Source organism: Trachemys scripta, chromosome 6 (assembly GCF_013100865.1).
Source record: "Trachemys scripta elegans isolate TJP31775 chromosome 6, CAS_Tse_1.0, whole genome shotgun sequence".
Taxonomy (NCBI): domain Eukaryota; kingdom Metazoa; phylum Chordata; order Testudines; family Emydidae; genus Trachemys; species Trachemys scripta.
In genome coordinates this window covers 35,556,285-35,575,371 of record NC_048303.1, presented here as the reverse complement: position 1 = coordinate 35,575,371, position 19,087 = coordinate 35,556,285, and the positions used below count along the sequence as shown (strand labels likewise).

Genomic DNA, 19,087 nt, shown 5'->3' with positions numbered 1-19,087 from the left:
AGGGGTGTGTGTGGGGGTGTAGGGCAGTGGGTTGGGTGTGTGGGGGGTTCAGGGCAGAGGGCAGTGGGTGTGTGTGTGGGTGCAGGGCAGAAGGCTGGGGTGTGTGTGGGTGCAGGGCAGAAGGCTGTGTGGGTGGGGGAGAGTTCAGGGGTCAGGGCTCGGGGGTGTGGAGGTGCAGGGCAGAAGGCTGGGTGTGTGGGGGGTTCAGGGCAGAGGGCAGTGGGGGTGTGGGGAGGGTCAGGGCAGAGGGCTGGGGTGTGTGTGGGTGTAGGGCAGAAGGCTGGGTGTGTGTGGGGTTCAGAGATCAGGGCAGAGGGCTGGGGTGTGTGTGGGGGTACAGGGCAGAGGGCTGGGTGTGTGTGGGGGGATTCAGGGCTCAGGGCAGAGGGCTGGGGGAGTGCAGGGCAGAAGGCTGGGTGTCTGTGGGGGGTTCAGGAGTCAGGACAGAGGGCAGTGGAGGTGTGGAGGGGTTCAGGGCTCAGGGCAGAGGGCTGGGGGTATGCAGGGTAGAAGGCTGGCGGTGTGGGGGGGTTCAGGGAAGAAGGCTGGGTGTGGGGGGAGTTCAGGGGTCAGGACAGAAGGCTGGGGGTGTGTGGAGGTACAAGGCAGAAGGCTGGGTGTGTGGGGGGGTTCAGGGCAGAGAGCTGGGGTGCTCGGCTCGTGGGGGTGCTCCCAGCCCCCTGCCCTGCGGCTCATGGCAGGGGCTGGAAGGGATATGCCCTGTTCCACCCCCTTCCCCAAGGTCCTGTCCCTACCTCTTCTCTGCCTCCTCTATGGAGTACGCTGCTGCTCGGCTCCGCTCCGCTCCCCCTCGCAAGGGCGATCAGCTGATCGGTGCAGGGAGAGGGAGGGGGAGGGGCAAGAAAGCACCACGCTGGGGGAAGAAGCGGGGGAGAGGGGAAGCTTGGCTGCCTCCTGCCCCTGCTTCTGCCTCCTGTCCCCACAGGGGAGAGCAGTGGGTGGGGGGGGCTGAGTGGGACTGGAGGCTGGGACCTCGGCAGTGTGCCACTCAAAATCGGCTTGTGTGCCGTGTTTGGCACGCACGCCGTAGGTTGCCAACCCCTGATCTAGGGTTATACTACATCACAAATTGAATATGAGCCAACAATGTGATGCATATGAGAAAAAGACTAATATCATTGTGGGGTGTATTAACAGGAGCATCATATGTAATACACAAGAGGTAACTGTTCTACTCTACTTGGTGCTGGTGAGGTCTCAGCTGAAGTCCTGTGTTTAGCTGTCGGTGCCACACTTTAAGAAAGATGTGCATAAATTTGAGAGAATCCAGAGAGCAACAAAAATAATCAAAAGTTTAAAAACCTGATCTATGAGTAAAGATTACAAAAACTGGGCATATTTAGCCTTGAGAAAACAAGACTGAAGGGGGACCTGATAAGTCTTCAAATATGTGAGGATTGTTATCGAGGATGGTGATGAATTGTTCTCTGTGTCCACTGAAGGTAGGACAAGAAGTAATGAGCTTAATCTGCAGCAAGAGAGATTTAGGTTAGACATTAGGGAAAATATTTCTAACGATCAGAATAGTTATGCACTGGAACAGGCTTCCAAGGGAGGAATCCTGGTCATTGGAGGTTTTAGAGAGGAGGTTAGACAAATTCCTGTCAGGGACGGTCTAGGTATACTTGGTCCTGCCTCAGAGGAGGGGGGTGGACTAGATGACTTCTCGAGGTCCCTTCCAGCCCTACATTTCTCTGATTCTATTAGAAGTTCAATGCCCATCCCACATAAAGACTGAGCTGCTGTTATGATACACCTTGATGGAAACAACACTAAATTAGCGTAGCTGAATTAATGTGGATCAGGATAAGTATTATATAGTAGGAAAACAACAGGGCCAAGGCACAAGCAGGTAAAGCAAATGGAACAAAGGCTCCAGAAGGCCGTAATAGCACCATCATGGGCACACTTATAATCATATGTACACTTTCTTTCATCCAGATAAGATGAACGAATTTATAAATTTATAACTGGGAAACAAAGAAAAGAAAAGCACTTTGCAAAGATGAGTATTACCCAAGGATAAATTTTATTCTCATTTACAGATGAGGAGATTGAGTTGATTTTCCTAGTGGCCCAGCTGGAAAAAAATCTCCTTGTCTCCTGACTTCTGGACTCTTATTCTAACTACTAGAAAAAGCCATAGCAGTGCTGAGGTTCTTTTTTCACCATTTAAAAAACAAACAAACCAATAAACAGCCATTTCAGTCATTACCATACTGGGGTGGATTTGAACTAGTGACCTAGGTAGATGGACAGCTTCATATCCAATTATCAATCTCTCAAGCAATCCAGTTTCCCTTACTATCTTTATGGGCAATTGACTTCCTGTTTGAGCTCTAAAATTGATTACTCATAAAAAGACAGTTAAAGTTGTGATATAACGAGAGACAGATTAAGGCTAAATATGGTTCATGTCTGATCAAAACCACAGGATACCAAAACATTCTAAGGAGAAGAAAAACAACGCTACTAGAAAAATAATTGTGAGTCACTTTTAAAGGATGAAGGTACTCAGCCATACTTTAATCTGACACTGGTCATGCATACTTTTTTTGTCCCATCAAAATTTTAAAAGCCAGATACAAAACCCACTATTACGAAAACAAATTGAAAAATGCAATAGTCTCATTATTTGTCTTCCAGTAGTACCCAGAATGTGCTAGACATCATCCACACACAGTCCCTGCCCTAAACAGTTTACAGTCTAAGAAGAGTTTACACAGATTATGTGGAAATGGATTGAGGACACCAGCAGAATTACTGATGATTTCTTCTGAGATGCTCAGGCCCAGCTGTATAAATGGTAGCAATAGCACAAATGGAAGGGGCTCTTCATGCAATCTAGGGCAGTGGTTCTCAACCAGGGGTCTGAGGCCTCCTGGGGAGCCATGACCAAGCATGGCCGGCATTAGACTCGCTGGGGCCCAGAGCAGAAAGCCAAAGCCCCACCACACTGGACTGCAGCCCAGGGCCCCGAGCCCCATCACCCAAGGCTGAAGCCAAAGCCTGAGCAACTTAGCTTTGCAGTGCCCACTGTGGTGTGTGGCCCCGGGGCAATTGCCATGCTTGCTGTCCCTTGAGGCTGGCCCTGGCTTTTATATGCAGAAAACCAGTTGTGGCACAGGTGGGCCATGGAGTTTTTATAGCATGTTGCAGGGGCCTCTGAAATAAAAAGTTTGAGAACCCCTGATCTAGGGAATAAAGATATACTGCAGGTCCACTTCAGCATAACACAACAATGTTTTCAAATAAAGATTTGTAGCACACACACAAAGAGGCTGTAATCCCCAATGGTACAATGTAGTTTTGTTGGCTCAAGTACAGCTATAAGAAACAGAAAGCTTACTGGTCTGCATATACTATAGATGTGTCATGCGTGGCCAAGAAAGTGCTGATAAAGCATCCACACTTTAGAGGTATTACAAGCTGGGGAAAAAAAAGACACTAGGATAAACTTAATGTCTACAGTTCTTCAAAAAAATGTTCACCAATATGCAATGTAAGGGAGCTTCAGACACGTCATCCAGAAACAAGAGTGATATTATTCAGCAGGTGGAATATACAAGGTCAAGGAAATTATGAAATTAAATAGTACATGAACTTTGTAGAAATTATTCTCTGTGTGGGAAAGTCAACTTACATTTTTATGGACACAATGGGACATACTAATGGAGTTACACCAGGGTTGAATTTGCTCCACAAAGTAGCATGATACAAAGGCAACTAGAGAGGCATTTAAATTATGATTGAAACATTTAGCACTGGTTTTCTACATGATTCTACACCAATAACATGTCACCACCAGCAAAATGAACAAATTTATTGAAAGCATATATTAAACATACACACTCAAAATTTCATCCTCATTAATGATTCCTTACATGAGACTGCTTTGCTTTTGTGCAAGTGACTCCTCCATCTTCCATGTCACTATTATACTCTCAGCACTGCTGTGCCGTCCTCTGCATTATCAATCATTTCTACTATGGTTGGAGTTTTTGGCATCTTGTGGCCCTCATTTCACTCCTTTATGCAGTCATTCTTTTTTAAATTTGACAATATCGCTAGACCTCTCCTGTGTCAGTTCACTCAAGGTTCCATCCTAATAAAACTTTCAATGCTGCTCAAGTATGTTAAAGATTTTTTTTAAATGGTGGCAATTTAATGTTATTGAAGTTAATTGGTTTATAAAATATTGCTGAGTGGTATTTTGATACAGTTTCATTAGCTGTTATCACTGAGTGCTTGTGATCACTGAAAAGCCAAATATTTTCCTTTCCCAAAGATACTAAGTGTGAAATCTTGGCCCTGTAGGGCTATTGGCCTGTTTCTCCAGCTCAGTAAGGACTGATGCCATGTCCAACAAATGATCAGGTTCTCTCTCTAGGGCCTTTATTATTCTTCAAATACAAAACTCACAAAGTAAAACAAAACTCTTCCCCAGTACTCCTATAGGGACCTATCACAGGAACCAGCAGATACCATTCTCAACTGAGCTCTTTCCACCTTTACAGGAATTTTCCTGGCCTCTTCCCAGCTGGGTCTGCTAATCCTCTCCACCAGGCCCAAACATCCTAAAGGGGCTCTTAAAGCCTCAGCAGAAGGCTTTCTGTCTCACAGCCCTAGTAGTTCCTTAAAGGGGCAGACCACCCTTTTACAGGTCCAACTGAAGTCAATGGCTGTTTTAAGTCCCATTGACTTAAAAAGAGCAGGGATTTCATCCCAGCTGTAACCTAGTTGTGTGGGTTGTAGAGATTTAAGACCCTAAAGTTATTGCATACTGCTTTGATACACAAAGCAGAAGGGGAGTCAGGGTGGGTGCTCCATATGGGGAGTTGGGGTGTCAGGGAGAAGAGGTGGAGCAGTTCCTACCTGCTCCCTGGCCTGATTCCAGGTGCCATGGCAGCTGCACCAGCCCCTCTGGGTCTCATTCTCTCCTCTGCTTGCCCCTGCAAATGTCTGCAGTTTACAGGGAATGGCGCACACTGGTGAAAACAAAGATCAGCTCCCACAATATTTACATTGCAAAGGTGAAAGCCCACACTGCACTGTGATTCCACCACCTCCAAGAGACAGACATTTTTTCTATTTGCTGTAATGATTTTAAAAGAAGAGCATGTATATTGGTATGAATAACGGTAGTGCTTTGGGAAAGCTTGGGTCTAGAAGTGGGTTTTGCATTTAGCTCTGAATGTGTTGAGCCTAAGTGGCCTCCACTCTGTACAAAGTTGTGATGTTGACTGGGCTAGTGCTTGTTTTGCAGTGTACTTTGACAGTGTAGCATCACTATAATAGAGAAAAATAAATGAACTGAACAAAAACCAGAAAGGGATCATAGATATCTAATCTGCCAGCTTAACAGGGGTATCCAAAATACCTGACTTGCCTGCATCATTATACAGTACTCTTAAGCTACCACTTGCTTTAATTTATCTCCAATAAGTACATCCAGGAATGTCACCAAAGGAGATAATGTTACGTTGCTTTCCAGGAAATGATGATGATAAACATATCATTTAGCCATGGATGGCCTGTTCATTTTAAGGTATCCCTAGTTTCCAAAACCAGGTAGTTCCCCTGCTATAATAAACTGTTAACTTAGATAACGCAGTTTGTAAAACCATCTAACAATGCTAATACAACATCTTAGAAATAATAACCACATCATTGATTTAGATTAGCTCTGCATTTTCCTGACATTTGTCGAAGAAATTATACAAAGAGACAGATACTTAGAGAAAAGTTAAGAGATTCCAGTGCTTATATAAGGGCTTCAAGAATTAACACATTCAAAAAACAGTAGGAGAACACTTCAATCTGTCTGGACACTCAATAACAGATTTAAAAGTGGCAATTCTTCAACAAAAAATCTTCAAAAACAGACTCCAATGAGAAACTGCAGAACTGGAAATAATCTGCAAACTGGACACTGTCAAATTAGGCCTGAATAAAGACTGGGAGTGGATGGGTCACTACAAAAACTAATCCCCCCCCACTGATACTCACACCTTCTTGTCAACTGTTTGAAATGGGCTGCCTTGATTACATTGAACTCATTAGCACTACAAAAGTGATTTCCCTTGATATTCACTCCTTCTTGTCAACTGTTGAGAATAGCCCACTTCCACCTTAATTGAATTGGATTGACCTGCCACTTGGTAAGGCAACTCCCATCTTTTCACGTGCTGTGTTTTTATACCTGCCTCTGTATTTTCCACTCCATGCATCTGATGAAGTGGGTTTTAGCCCATGAAAGCTTATGCCCAAATAAATTTGTTGGTCTCTAAGGTGCCACAAGGACTCCTTGTTGTTAGTACAGGAAGTGAGACTGTGCTTTTCAGTGGATATTACAGGCATAGCCTGGACAGTACTGCCTTAGAAAATTTTAAATGTGTATTTAAGAATGCATAAATTATTCTGTGACAAAGATCTGCATGTAGCAAAGATTTATGTATAACACATACCCAGTGGAAAGAATTTTAGATCAATCAGATTTCTTTCCAATTACTATGTCCTTTGGTAAAGCACAGTCATTACTTGTTCCTCATGTGGTGCCCTTTAAATAATACAAATATATATGAGAAACAAGCACACAAAAGCTGGGAATAGAAATTGTTAAACAGATCGATCTAGTTCAAGTAAACTGCAAGATCTCGGAATCCACCATGCTAAAGCTTCAATCCTGCAAACACTAAGGCATGTGCTTTACTACCATGAGCAGCCCCATGGCAATCAATGGGATCACTTACAGTGGTAAAATTAAGCATGTGTAAGTGTAAGCAAGAGTGGGATCTAACACACTGTTCTATCTACCAATACTGTAGGCTTTTATTATAGCAAAAATATTCCAGGCAAATGTACTTTACCTTCCCCACTTGTTGACATTTTGCATCCATTTTATGTGCAACAATACACTACTACTTTTAGGATTCTGAACCACATCAAGACCACAAGGAAATTCAACTAATTTAACTTGGAGGTCCAGTAGTTGGCCTGTTGTGCCTTTTTTTAAAGGAGACAGAACCCTCGTGGATTTATGGCAACGTGTGTATACATAGATTTTAAAAAATTCCAAAACAAGACTTTACTGCATGCACTCCTCTCCCAGGGGAGACGATGAGAGAACAAACACATCACAGATGTTCGTCACGTGGCTTAATGCACTACGGGAAACTACAGTGATGGGCGTGGTGGTATTAGCACTACATAGAGCAGAATATCAGCTGTTGTTCAATTACAAACAAGGTATTCGCACACACCCCTCTAAAATGAGCCGACAGGTCCCACCACACTGCACGTTGGTGTATAAAGTGAGTGGATCACGGCGCTTTGGGAGAATGAATGTGTTTCCTTTCCTGCTCTAAGTCAGAGGAGGGGCGGCGGGGGGGGTGTCAGCGGACTTTGGGGTGTTGATGATTTACCCGTTAGTCTCCCAGGGTTACACCCCCGCCTACGACCCTGGGGTATTTGTCACTGACGGGCTCAGTTTCAAAGCGCACCACGAACATCTGCCCACAGGAGCAGCGCAGACTCTGCTTTTCCAAGGGGCTTCTGCAGCCCCCACCCCGCTCATTATCTGCCAAACTATGTTAATATGGGGGGGACGGACTCTGTACCCCTCCCGCCCCCCTAAGGGAGCCTTGTCTCCGCTCCTCCTTCAGGGGGTCCGCACTCAGCCCCACGCGGCGAGAGACGACGAGACGAGCCAGCTCCTCCCGTGTACTAACTGACGGACAGACTGCTCCAGCCCGCTCCCGCGCGACCAGCCACGCGCATGCTGTTTACCTACCGGCTGCCCCGGAAGTGCCCCGCGCACTCCCCTCCCCCACAGAGCAATGGCAGAGACATCGCCGCCGACCGCAATCACGTGACTCCAGTCCAGGCTCCAAGAAACACCGGCTGAAGGGACGCTCTAGCCGGCGCCAGACATAGGCGTAACGGCGGGGGTGGGGCCGCGGTCGCGCTGTCTCCTTTTCCTGTTTCCGGTTGGCCAGGGAATCTCCTGGCCTCGCGGCTGCTGGTTGTGGAGTCGCCGTTGGAGCCGGCGAGGCAGCGCGAGGAGGGGTCAGTTCTTCCCTGGGGCTTGGGCGGGCTCTAGTGCGAGGGCTCCTGGGCCCGTGTTCCCGCGCAGGAGGCGCCGCCAGCCGACCCTTCGCCCGCCACGGGGCAGTGATTGATTCAGCCCCTCCCCACGGGTGCCGCTGCCTGCGCTCTGCAGCGCGCTGAGGCGGGGGAAGGGAGCGTGACCCGACACGCTGGGGGAGGGGGACACTGTGGGCTCCTCAGCCCGCTACAGGGGTCGGCTCCGCCCCCAACGACTTGTGCAGTGAGTGGCTCGCTCCTACCCGGGCCCCGCTCCAGGTACGGGTAGTCGGAGCGGACACGCTGCTCCCTTGCCGCAGCTCCCGCCCCAGCGCGGGGCTCCCCCGGCCGCATTCCCTGTATCGTCTCGCTACCAATCCCGCGTTTACCGTGGGCCGCAGATAGGCTAGGCCCGGGACTTTTAACTCTGGGGTGCGGAGAAACCACTGGGGGGTCCCACTGGGGGGTCCCGCCGGCTCCGGGGCTGGAACAAGAGTTTAAAAGAAAACGAACTTGGCTGCATAAACAACCCACCTGGGAACAATCCGTTATTTACTGGTCTGCATAGGAAAGGTGAGAGGTGGGTGGCAAGCATGTGTTGGAGAACGATTGTAACAGCTGAGTTCTGCGTCCCACCCTCTATCTAAATAAATGTGAAGCACTCTGAATAACTGTGTAACGGGGACAGATATTGATACTGCACTGCATAGGCACGGTAACTTGCAGTATTTTTATGACTGTAATTAAACGATTTTATCATTCAATTTTTACATAGGGTTTCCCCAATTGGATGGTAGAAAAGATGTTTGATATCAAAGCGTGGGCTGAATATGTTGTGGAATGGGCTGCGAAGGACCCATATGGCTTTCTTACCACTGTGATCTTGGCTCTTACACCATTGTTCCTAGCAAGTGCAGTGCTATCATGGAAACTGGCAAAAATGATTGAGGCCAGGGAGCGAGAGCAAAAGAAGAAACAGAAACGCCAGGAAAATATTGCAAAAGCCAAACGAACAAAGAGAGATTAAGCGAGGCAAAATGCCTTCCTTGTGCAAATAAGTGCTTTTGTTGAAGCATTCTTGTACACTTATATCTTTGTGTGGTGTTGTCTTCCTCCAACAATCTTCTTGAACTGACATTTCAACCCCTGAAATGTTCTGCTTAAACAATTTGTGTTGATATCTCTGTCTAATCTGCAATGGCATTTGATGTGTATATTTCAACCAGATATCACTTTCCAATGAGTTTACTTTTGTATGTTTACATGCCATACACTAAAATGAATGCATTGGTGGGGGGTTGTTTTTTTAAATTGGAACTGCTTCAGTAATTGTTCAAACATGTCAATATTAAATTATGGAAGAAAAAATTAAAATGTCTGACTTTCTAAAAAATACTGCAATCATTGGTTTTCTAGAAGCTTAGAAACTTTGTTTTTATACAGCTTTTTTCCTACTGTTGATTTGTATTCATTATAGTACTTTTTTTTTTTTTTCTTTCCCTGGTTTCAACTTGGCCCTGGAATAGCAGTCCTTGTTTCTGCAGCAGTTGTCAGCTTTGTGCTCTCAGGAGTTTGTTTTATTATATGAACAGTGTTAGCATTTCATATTAACTCAACTAAATTCTTCATGAGTGGCTCTCAAAATCAGCTTCCTGGACTATCAGTAGCCCACTGAGCCTCTTTTGGATAGTTCACAGAAGGAAACTTTTTACAACCAAGCAGTAGGCAAATGACTTCATTTTCACAATATCCCAATGTGAACAGCTCTTGCCTACAATATGCTTCACAAAAATGAATGTAGAGATCCATTTGGCAAATAACTAAATATCATTCTAGGTTTAGGTGATGACAACAGTAACTCTAGAGCAGCAGAGGAATTGCTTTGGATATTACCAGCTTTGAAAGGATGGCTTAATGAAAAGAAACAAAAGCTGCATGTGATTCTAGTGCTGTAAACATTGCAAAGTAAGTTGGAGCTAAGGCTAACAGATTTAATTTATTCAGATTTTTCTGTCCAAAGAATAATAGTAAAAGTGAAAAACGGGTAGTTTAATGTGCTTTAGCAAATCTTAATTTTTATTACTACTATAGTTCCAGTGGGTCTGATCCTGTAGTAGCAATCAAGTTTTAGACCCAGTTCCAATAACATGTCTCTTAACCAGAGCGAATAGAGTTGTGGTTTGTCATACTGGATTCTTATGCCTAGCTCTTCACTTAGTATGTAAAGGATAAACCCCTATGAAAGCAGATGCTCTCTATTATTGAAAGGTGGAAGTGAATAGGAGATGATACATACCAATACAAATAAACAGGAAGTTTTGTTAAATCAATCTTGGGGCTTGTCTACACTGGCAATTTACAGCACTGCAACTTTCTTGTGCAGGGGTGTGAAAAAACAACCCTCTAAGCACAGCAAGTTTCAGTGCTGTAAAGCGCTAATGTAGACAGCGCACGAGCACTGGGAGCCATGCCCCTCAGAGGTGGGTTTTTTTTTTAAAAGCGCTGGGAGAGCTCTCAGCGCTGCGCTGTGACTATATACAAGGCATGTTAACAGTTGCCAGTGTAGACTAGCCCTTAAGTAAGAGTTAGATGTGAAACATTGAGGTGTAATAGTTGGCTTTCTTCTGAGTCAAGTATCAGGGGTAGCCGTGTTAGTCTGAATCTGTAAAAAGCAACAGAGGGTCCTATGGCACCTTTAAGACTAATAGAAGTATTGGAGCATAAGCTTTCGTGGGTGAATGCCCACTTCGTCAGATGCAAGTTTTCTTCTGAGTGTTGCTCAAGACAAGTGTTGTTAGAATGTAAAGCGTGTTTTCACTTTTTTATGATCTACTGGATTAAGTCTTCAGTGTTTGTCTTCAATATGGTTACACCTTGGTATTTATACAGTTTTGATAGTTTTGAGTCTGTTCCATTTTAAAACTAACTACATTACATAAATAAATTTGATACTTTTTTTAAAATGTGTTCATTCTTTATTCTGACTCCTTTGCTCTACAGCTGTTACACATATTTAGAAATGTGCTATCTGTACAATACTTAAGTATATATTTCCTTAAAGAAAGGGTTTTAAGGAGAATTGGTTCAACATACATTGGTAAGCGAAAATGATCCAAATTAACTAATTCTTAGGCATAATCCTCTCTTAAAAGTGGTGACTTATTGTATATGTCACCAATGAATGCACTATTGTTTTTTATCGTAGGCATAGCTCACTCTCCTTTGCTGATGTAAAGGACTCTCACTCTTAATCTCCAAATGAAGCATTTGTTAACCAGCTGATGCATTTTGATTGGGAACATTTGTGTTGGAGATGGAAGGTAGAATCTCACCATACACACCAATTAAAGCCAGATGTTAATTTATAGAATCAGAAGATAGACTAAAACAGATATTTTCTATGTCTATTATTACAAGATTGTTTCCTATATTAATTTTTTGTTCAGTCACTTTAAATCCCATGTGATGTTTCCACCCCTTTCCTTTATTTTAATATCCCAGCATGTGCTGGGTGACTCCTAACATGTTTTTGCTGTAGTTGTAAAGGTGGATTTCTAAATCACCTAAGACACTGAAAATCTCAGATGAGGCTACACCCCAGTTTTGGACATGTGCAGCCTGGGGAAGGATGAAAGGAACAAATAAGATTTGTTAGGAATAACTCAGCATGATGGAGCAAGTAATTTTAAAATGTGCCAGGCTTCTTATAGACACTGGAGAAGGAAGTTAAAGGGTTCTCTTAAAAGAGAGTAGTGGCTTAGAGCATCTTAAGATGGGGGGGTCTAGGGGTAGGGCTAAATATAACAGGGGTAACAGAAGCATTAAAACCAACACCTTCGGTAGATGGGGGACGGACAGAAAAGTGGTACAAAAAGAGGTCAGACAACTCTGGCCTTGAAGATAAACTTGAAAATGATAGAGTGGAAAAAGGGGGAGTTCAGGCAGTGGCTGGGGGCTGGTATCAGGTTGGGTAAGAGGGTCTACCTTGATTGCTGAACAATTGTGTGAATTAAGCTTTTTCTTTTGGCAGCTGCAGGGCAGATATTAGATCCAAACTCACTCTGCTCATTCTCACATCATGGCATAACCCATCAAAATATTTTTTTTTTGAAGTATACCCTTTCCCTTTTGCAAGCAGTAATAGTCACACACAGTTTTTCCCTTTATCATATAAACTTTCATAGTGGTCAGGCTCCACCTCAGATACCATTCAGTACTATTTGTAAAATTGTTTGGGCATACAGTGGGGGAGAGAAGCAGTACAGTGGGGGTAATAATATAGCCCTAGCCCTTTAAATCTCATAAAATTGATAGAATTTAACAAAAGAATCTAAACTTAATTAAAAATCATGTTTGCCTTCATAATCTATGGTTACAATCTTATAAATTAACATAAACGAGTGAAGTTCTTAGGATACAAACACATGGTCCATTCATTGCAAGGGTAGGGCTACTTCTGAAAACTAGTGACAGTAAGTGTTAACCTCAGCATTGATCATTTTAAGAAACCTCTAACAGGTGAGAAGCTGATTCTTTTCAAAGGGTGCTGGGCCAGTGAAGCAAGAGATCAAAATGTCAAACCATGTATATGGATAGGAAATGAGAAAAAAGAGATACATCTTTGCTTCAGCTGCCTCTCCAGGGCCTGAAACCTTAACTCACCCTTGCAAAGGAGCCAAAGGCTCCAGCTCTTCCTGTCTGACAACTTCTGTAATGAAGTTGTGTATTATCCAAATCAAATCCTATCGCACATTAAACATTTTGGGGTAATGCATAGTTGAAAGACATTCTAACACTGATGTCCAAAGTTGAATATCAAAACAAGGAGTATTGTCTGCTATTTTTCATTTTTTTTTTTTTTTTTTTTTTTTTTTTTTGCTGTTGAAGCTGTTAAGTCTGACACCTTCAGCACAGAATTTAGGGCCTGTGTGCCATAGCTTTTAGGGAGACCTAGCCAGAGCACTCTCCACTGTTATCAGGTGTGCTAAGTCATTAACACAGAGCTCAGATGCTTTTACCACCAAGTCAGGACAACCTGTACAGAGCAGGTTTAATAGCACTGGGGGGAAGAGGGACAAAGAGTCCGTGCCCTGTCTACACTAGTTTTTACACTTTTACTATCACTGATGCAGCTGCACCATTACTAGCCCTTCCTGTAATCCTGATAACGAATTTTATTGGTGTAGACCAGGGGTAGGGAACCTGTGGCACGTGTGCCAAAGGCGGCACGTGAGCTGGTTTTCAATGGCACTCACACTGGCCATCGGTCCAGGGGGCTCTGCATTTTAATCTAATTTTAAATGAAGCTTCTTAAATGTTTTAAAAACCTTATGTACTTTACATACAACAACAATAGTTTAGTTATATATTATAGACTTATAGAAAGAGACCTTCTAAAAACATTAATGTATTACTGGCAAGCGAAACCTTAAATTAGAATGAATAAATGAAGGCTCGGCACACCACTTCTGAAAGGTTGCTGGCCCCTGGTGTAGACACTGCCTAGGAGATCTTAGGCCTGGTCCCCACTTCGGACTAAGGTACGCAAATTCAGCTACGTTAACAACATAGCTGAAGTCGAAGTACCTTAGTCTGAACTTACCACGGGTCCAGACGCTGCAGGCAGGCTCCCCCGTCGATGCCGCGTACTCCTCTCGCCGAGCTGGAGTACCGGCGTCGACGGCGAGCACTTCCAGGATCGATCCCAGAACATCGATTGCCTGCCGCCGGACCCTCCGGTAAGTGTAGACGTACCCTTTAATTCCTGGAAAATAAGAGTGCTTCCACACTCTGCTCTTATTTGACTTAGACTGATTCCATATGGCCAGCAAGACACACATTTGATTTTACCATCTGTTAATGCAGCTACAAGATATAGTCCCTTAAAATTAACAAAGAATATAATCTCTCTATATTGTTGAAGTGCTTTATGTTAATGAGATCAAACAGACCCTACGATCACCTAGGATAGCCAACAGCATTGACCATATTAAAAGGCAAAAATAGGCAGGGAACTCTTTGGGGTTCCAGAGAAATACATGATGATTAAGCAAAAAAAATCTAGATTTGATAGTGCAAAAGGTCATTTCTAAGATTCATGTCTACAAATAAGCTATGTGAAATCCATTATGTTGAAGACCAGATTATAGTTATATTTAAAAAAAAGAATAGTTACCTTTAAGGAAAAATGCCTGTCAAAAGAAAGTATATTATGACATTTTCCTATCTCAATGAACTAAATAGAATGAACTCAAGAATAACAAAAGATTACCAATTACTTAAAAAAAACCCAAAAATTAAGTAGCAGTAGTTTTTATACTAAGATTTACTAATTAGTAATGAAGAATTCAATGATGTCTAAGATCTGGCTGTGTAAAAACAAATAAAAATTAACTTTAATATATCCGTTTATTTCTCACACAACAGTTGGTAAATGAAAAAGTTTTCTTCAGTCATGTTGTTTGTTACAGCAATTATCTATGCAATTCCCTGGCAAGATTTTTCACATTACAACTGTTTATTTATTACGGCTACTGCTAGCTGGTGGGATCCAGGAACCTGGCTGAAAGGTTTTTGCAGTGCTGGAGGGGTCTGGTGAAGGCTCATTCTTTCCATAGTAAGGGGATGATGCATGGCCTTTAATTTGAGTTTGAACTGGTTCAGCAACAAGTCCCTCATATTCCTTGGTCTGAAGGAGGCTGTCCTTTTCAGAAGCACCTGTGATTTTCACTTTTATTTCTTCTCTATAGATTTTATTCTTAAGAATTTCCTGCAAAAAGCCACCAGGCAAGAAGGAAAGTAGTTAAAGCAACATCAATGTAATTTACACTACTGAAATAGCAAACTAAAACCCATAGGTATCTTTTTTTCTTAAACTTAATTTTATATATTCTCTCTTCATATGCATTTGCAAAATAAAGATAGTCAAAATGCATTGCTTTGGATTACTGCAATTCTAATCATAGTTTAAAAAAATGCTCCAATATTTTGATTAACTCGTTAAAGCAGAGCTGAATTGCACTATTCAAAGCTGATATTAGATCAAAATGGAAGGCTTGTTAAATACACTTCTGATCAAAATGTGAAAATACATATAAAATTTGCTGCACCTCCCACATAGTTTTCTGATGTAAGATCTTATATCACACAGTTGTTTCAAATTATCATTTGCATACCACACACACACGATAAAAGGAAGCACCTAAGATCCTTTGTGTAAAAAACAAAACAAAAAAAAAAAAAAAACCACACATTTCTTAAAGAGGCCTGATTTGGTTTCATAATCCTGGGGGTAATGTAGTTGTGGCAGAAAGCTGTGCCAATGGAGCAGCACAGAATGAACCAGATGCTTCAGGTAACAACCTCTACAAAAAATTCTTAGCACAGCAGCAGTCACTATTAGTGATACTTGCCATCTTGCTGAGAGGAAAATCAGAAAGATTCCAAAATAGGTATGAGTGGAAATAAAGCAAAATGGGGAAATAGTGCCAGAAGACTCCGAAAATAAGAAAAATATTTAATAGTGAAGAAGTGAGTTTTGATTGTCCTTTTCTTATCTGCTCAGATATATCCCACACTAGGTGATGTTGTATATATCAGTAATAAAACTTCCCTAATGCTTAGATTGTAGGATATAGCAAAGACTGAAAAGCAAAAGCAGGAAAGATTACATGCTTTTTATAGTAATTTCCACCCAAGGATCTTAAAGCATTTTAAAAACCTTTGTGAAGTAGGTGGTTATGACACTCTGGGATACAATCCAGACCAGTGAGATGATGTCACCTCTTCCCTGCCACTTGGGGTGTCTTACAATGCTTTCTTGCTATAGCTCCCACCTGTGCCGCTAACAAACAGCCTGCCAGCAGGCAGGTCACAGCCTGAATATCTGTGTATAGCCACAGCCCTGATCCAGCAAATCTGACCTCAGGAGCCTGTCATCAAACCCCAGCCATCCTCTGGCTTCCAGCCTTTGGTTACTACTTACAAGGTGACCCCAACACACACTCAGTCCTGAATTTCCTCCCCAAAATATGTGTCCAGCCCTCTCCTGGACAGTACAGATATATTACTTCTGTTGCTCCTCTAAGGGGATCAGTATAGAACAGTCTGCTACGATAAATGGAGTTACCGAAACAATTCACAACACTAGATTAGTTTTATTTAAAGAATAAGCCAAATTTATTTAACTACAAGGAGATGTACTTACTTAAAACTTAAGTATAAAGCATTAAAGTCAGAAATGGTTACAAGAATAACAAAGATTAAATACTAAACTTGCTTCAAGGTGAAATTCTTACCACAGGTTCCCAATAACTTTGCTGACCAAGTTTCTGGTCAGGATCTGCTCTTGGAGTCCAAAGGGTGTTTCTTTTTTCTTCTTAGGTGAAGGAGAGAGATGGATAGGGAGAAATAACTTGGGGTGTTTTTACCCCTTACTTTTCTAGTTCAGTTGCCCTTTTAAATGGATTTTCCAGATGGTTACCCCTAGAAAAGTTCCTTCCAGCTGTGAGGATGGATATGTGGGGTGTCCTAGTAAAAGAGGTTTCATGCTATCCTTTGCTAAAATGCAGATTTGCCTTGCTCCCTCCTGTTGTTTCAAGGGCCTTGTTTATTACTTATATGTAAATTAAGGCAAATAAACATTCCTTTGTTTAAGAGCTGCTTGACCAGTCCTGCCTAATTGAGGCTGCATGGGTTTAAACATATGCTACCAATATCATTTAGGAGGAATTCTTAACTTTTCATTTAATGTTGCTACATGTATTTCATCATGATAATATTGACCAATGAGTTGTTAGTTTTCAAATGAGACTTTACAAGGCATATTTTTCTCAAAATTTAACTTATCTTAGAGGAGGGTGTTAGTACTGATCAGTTATGTTTGAAGATGAAAGGGATTATTATTAGACTTGAAGGATTCAATTTCAGCCAGCAAATGACACTAATTTTTTCTTTCCCCCTCCACCCAAACGCTGACCAGACAAATCTCACTATTAATAATCTAAGCAGAGACAAAGTGTCATGATAAGCATGACATATATTGTATATAGAAGTCATCAACAAATGGTGCACTCTTTTGCTGTCAATTCTAGAGGTCAGTTAATAACAAAAGCGAAATACGTATATTACGGGGTGGATAAAAATCAATGATTTAAAAAAAAATTAAAAAATTGGATTTTTTAAATTTAAATTGGATTATTTTGATAAAATGCTTTTTGAGGAAAAAACACCTATCTGAAGATAGTTTTAATTAAGATACATTATAGATCAAAGTTATCTCATCATGGAATAGGGATTATAGATTCTATTTCTATAGTATGAGACAATATATTCATGTAATGTTTAAGAAAATTTTTGTAAATGAGTTCCAGTAGTTCATGGATTAGGGACCCAATCTTATGGGGTTCCAGGGGCTTCTGTATAGATTGTTTAGGTTAATCTTTCTATCTACCAACTGGGACTCAGTGCTAAGTCTAGAAGATACCATCAGAGATGCTTAGTTTTGCCATTCTCAAACGGTGGATTTGTGTCTCCAGAGATAACATGCTTGTTAACAACAAAAATGTTTTTTAAAAATAAATTAAATAAATAAATAAATAAATAGAGGTGAGAAATAACAGACCTGAACCCTATTGTCCTTCTGCAAATTTATGTACACAGAGTCAATCCCTTACCACTCTAAAAGTGCAAAGTTTCAAAAAGTTCAATGAATAGAAGATTGCTGGGGCAGAATAGATCTGGACAAGGAGAAGTAGTCTGGAGATAAATGTGAGAAGCCAGGGACAGGCAGTAGAAACAAAAGTGAAACTGTTTGATCAGCATATTCCAGAACTCTTTCTGAGTGTAGCCTTCATTGATTTGAGATCTACCATACCATTCTCTCACTAGAAGGGAAAACTTATAATGGCAGCAGGCTGTAAAAAGACCCAATTTGGGTTTCATCTATCTCTGCATTGTAAAGAATATGTATTAAGGTTATACCAACCAACAAGAATGCACTTTTATGTGGAAATCTATGATTAAATCAAGTCTTCCTGACTAGTGATTTAAATCATGATTTCAATCAATTTGATTTAAATCAAATCCACCCCAGTATATTAAGTACAGTATTATGATTGTATTCCTGAATGCTGTAGATCTCAACTTCTAAAGGCATTACAGTTTTAGTTACCAAGTTTAAGATTTCCTATTAGTGCAAAAGTAAGTCAAAAAGTGAAAATTTATAAAAACAAGAAGCAATTCCTTCCCAGACTAATTATGATTAATATATTATATATACACACAGTTCATTTATGAGAAAAATATCATTAAAACTCAGTAAAAATATACTGTTCCTTAGATATCAGGCTTTTTACCAATTCAGCTTCAAATCCTGTCTGCAGTATCCAGCCCAAGTAGTTGCAAGAGGCATTAGGAAACCGTCCTTTGCAGCCTTGCCGATTTCACTCCTCACTACATGAGGAGTCGATGTAGATCAGAGTAGCAGCCATGAACCCTCCTTACCTCCCTCTTCCACCTCCCTGCAGCACACATTCACATTGACTTCCTCAGTGCAGGTTAATGCGCAGGGAACTCCTATGGAGCTGCCCCCCGCCCTCCCATTTTGCACAACAGCACCATACAGTACCCTCTGTGCCTCAAGAGAAGAGAGCAGGATTTGACTCTTTAAGGAATGAAGAGATTGCATTTACACTGTGACTGGAAAAGTTTTATAGATAAACATTCACTGTGCTATATGCTGTATGGAAGTGACAGGTATGGAGAAGTATTTTTAACTGTTGCTCCAGGATTTGAAGAGTGACTTAGCTTCTCATTTAGGAAGTTTGTCACTAAATTGAACTGAAATGTTTTATAAAATGGCCTAATTTAGTTACTGACTGCCCAAATAAACATGGCTAGAGGGCATTTCAGCAGAAAGCTCAATAAAAGAATATTAAAGCGTAATGTGCTCTGACCTTTAGGGGACAGACAAGCTCCATTC

The 19,087-nt window shown here is 41.9% G+C and overlaps 3 protein-coding genes across 6 annotated transcripts in view; 1 reads left to right on the top strand and 2 right to left on the bottom strand.

The window, feature by feature from the left end:
- Positions 1 to 7,945, bottom strand: part of LOC117878659 (THAP domain-containing protein 6-like) — a 29,785-nt gene extending 21,840 nt beyond the window's left edge. For both annotated transcript variants that reach the window (XM_034772981.1, XM_034772984.1), the window contains exon 1: positions 7,814 to 7,945. The gene's annotated coding sequence lies outside the window, so the exon portion shown is untranslated. The remainder of the gene's footprint in view (positions 1 to 7,813) is intronic.
- Positions 7,946 to 7,951: 6 nt separating this feature from the next.
- Positions 7,952 to 9,402, top strand: SMIM15 (small integral membrane protein 15). 2 transcript variants are annotated; one of them, XM_034772985.1, is made up of 2 exons: positions 7,952 to 8,088; positions 8,882 to 9,402. In XM_034772985.1, exon 2 carries the CDS (start codon positions 8,897 to 8,899, stop codon positions 9,131 to 9,133), a length of 237 nt encoding a protein of 78 aa, XP_034628876.1. In that variant the 5' UTR covers positions 7,952 to 8,088; positions 8,882 to 8,896; the 3' UTR covers positions 9,134 to 9,402. The 2 variants fall into 2 exon arrangements, with proteins under 2 accessions (XP_034628876.1, XP_034628877.1); XM_034772986.1 differs by lacking the exon at positions 7,952 to 8,088 and adding an exon at positions 8,563 to 8,679.
- Positions 9,403 to 14,469: 5,067 nt separating this feature from the next.
- Positions 14,470 to 19,087, bottom strand: part of NDUFAF2 (NADH:ubiquinone oxidoreductase complex assembly factor 2) — a 132,580-nt gene continuing 127,962 nt past the window's right edge. For both annotated transcript variants that reach the window (XM_034774439.1, XM_034774438.1), the window contains one exon: positions 14,470 to 14,875. In XM_034774439.1, coding sequence (XP_034630330.1) covers positions 14,624 to 14,875 — 252 coding nt within the window. In that variant the 3' untranslated portion in view covers positions 14,470 to 14,623. The remainder of the gene's footprint in view (positions 14,876 to 19,087) is intronic.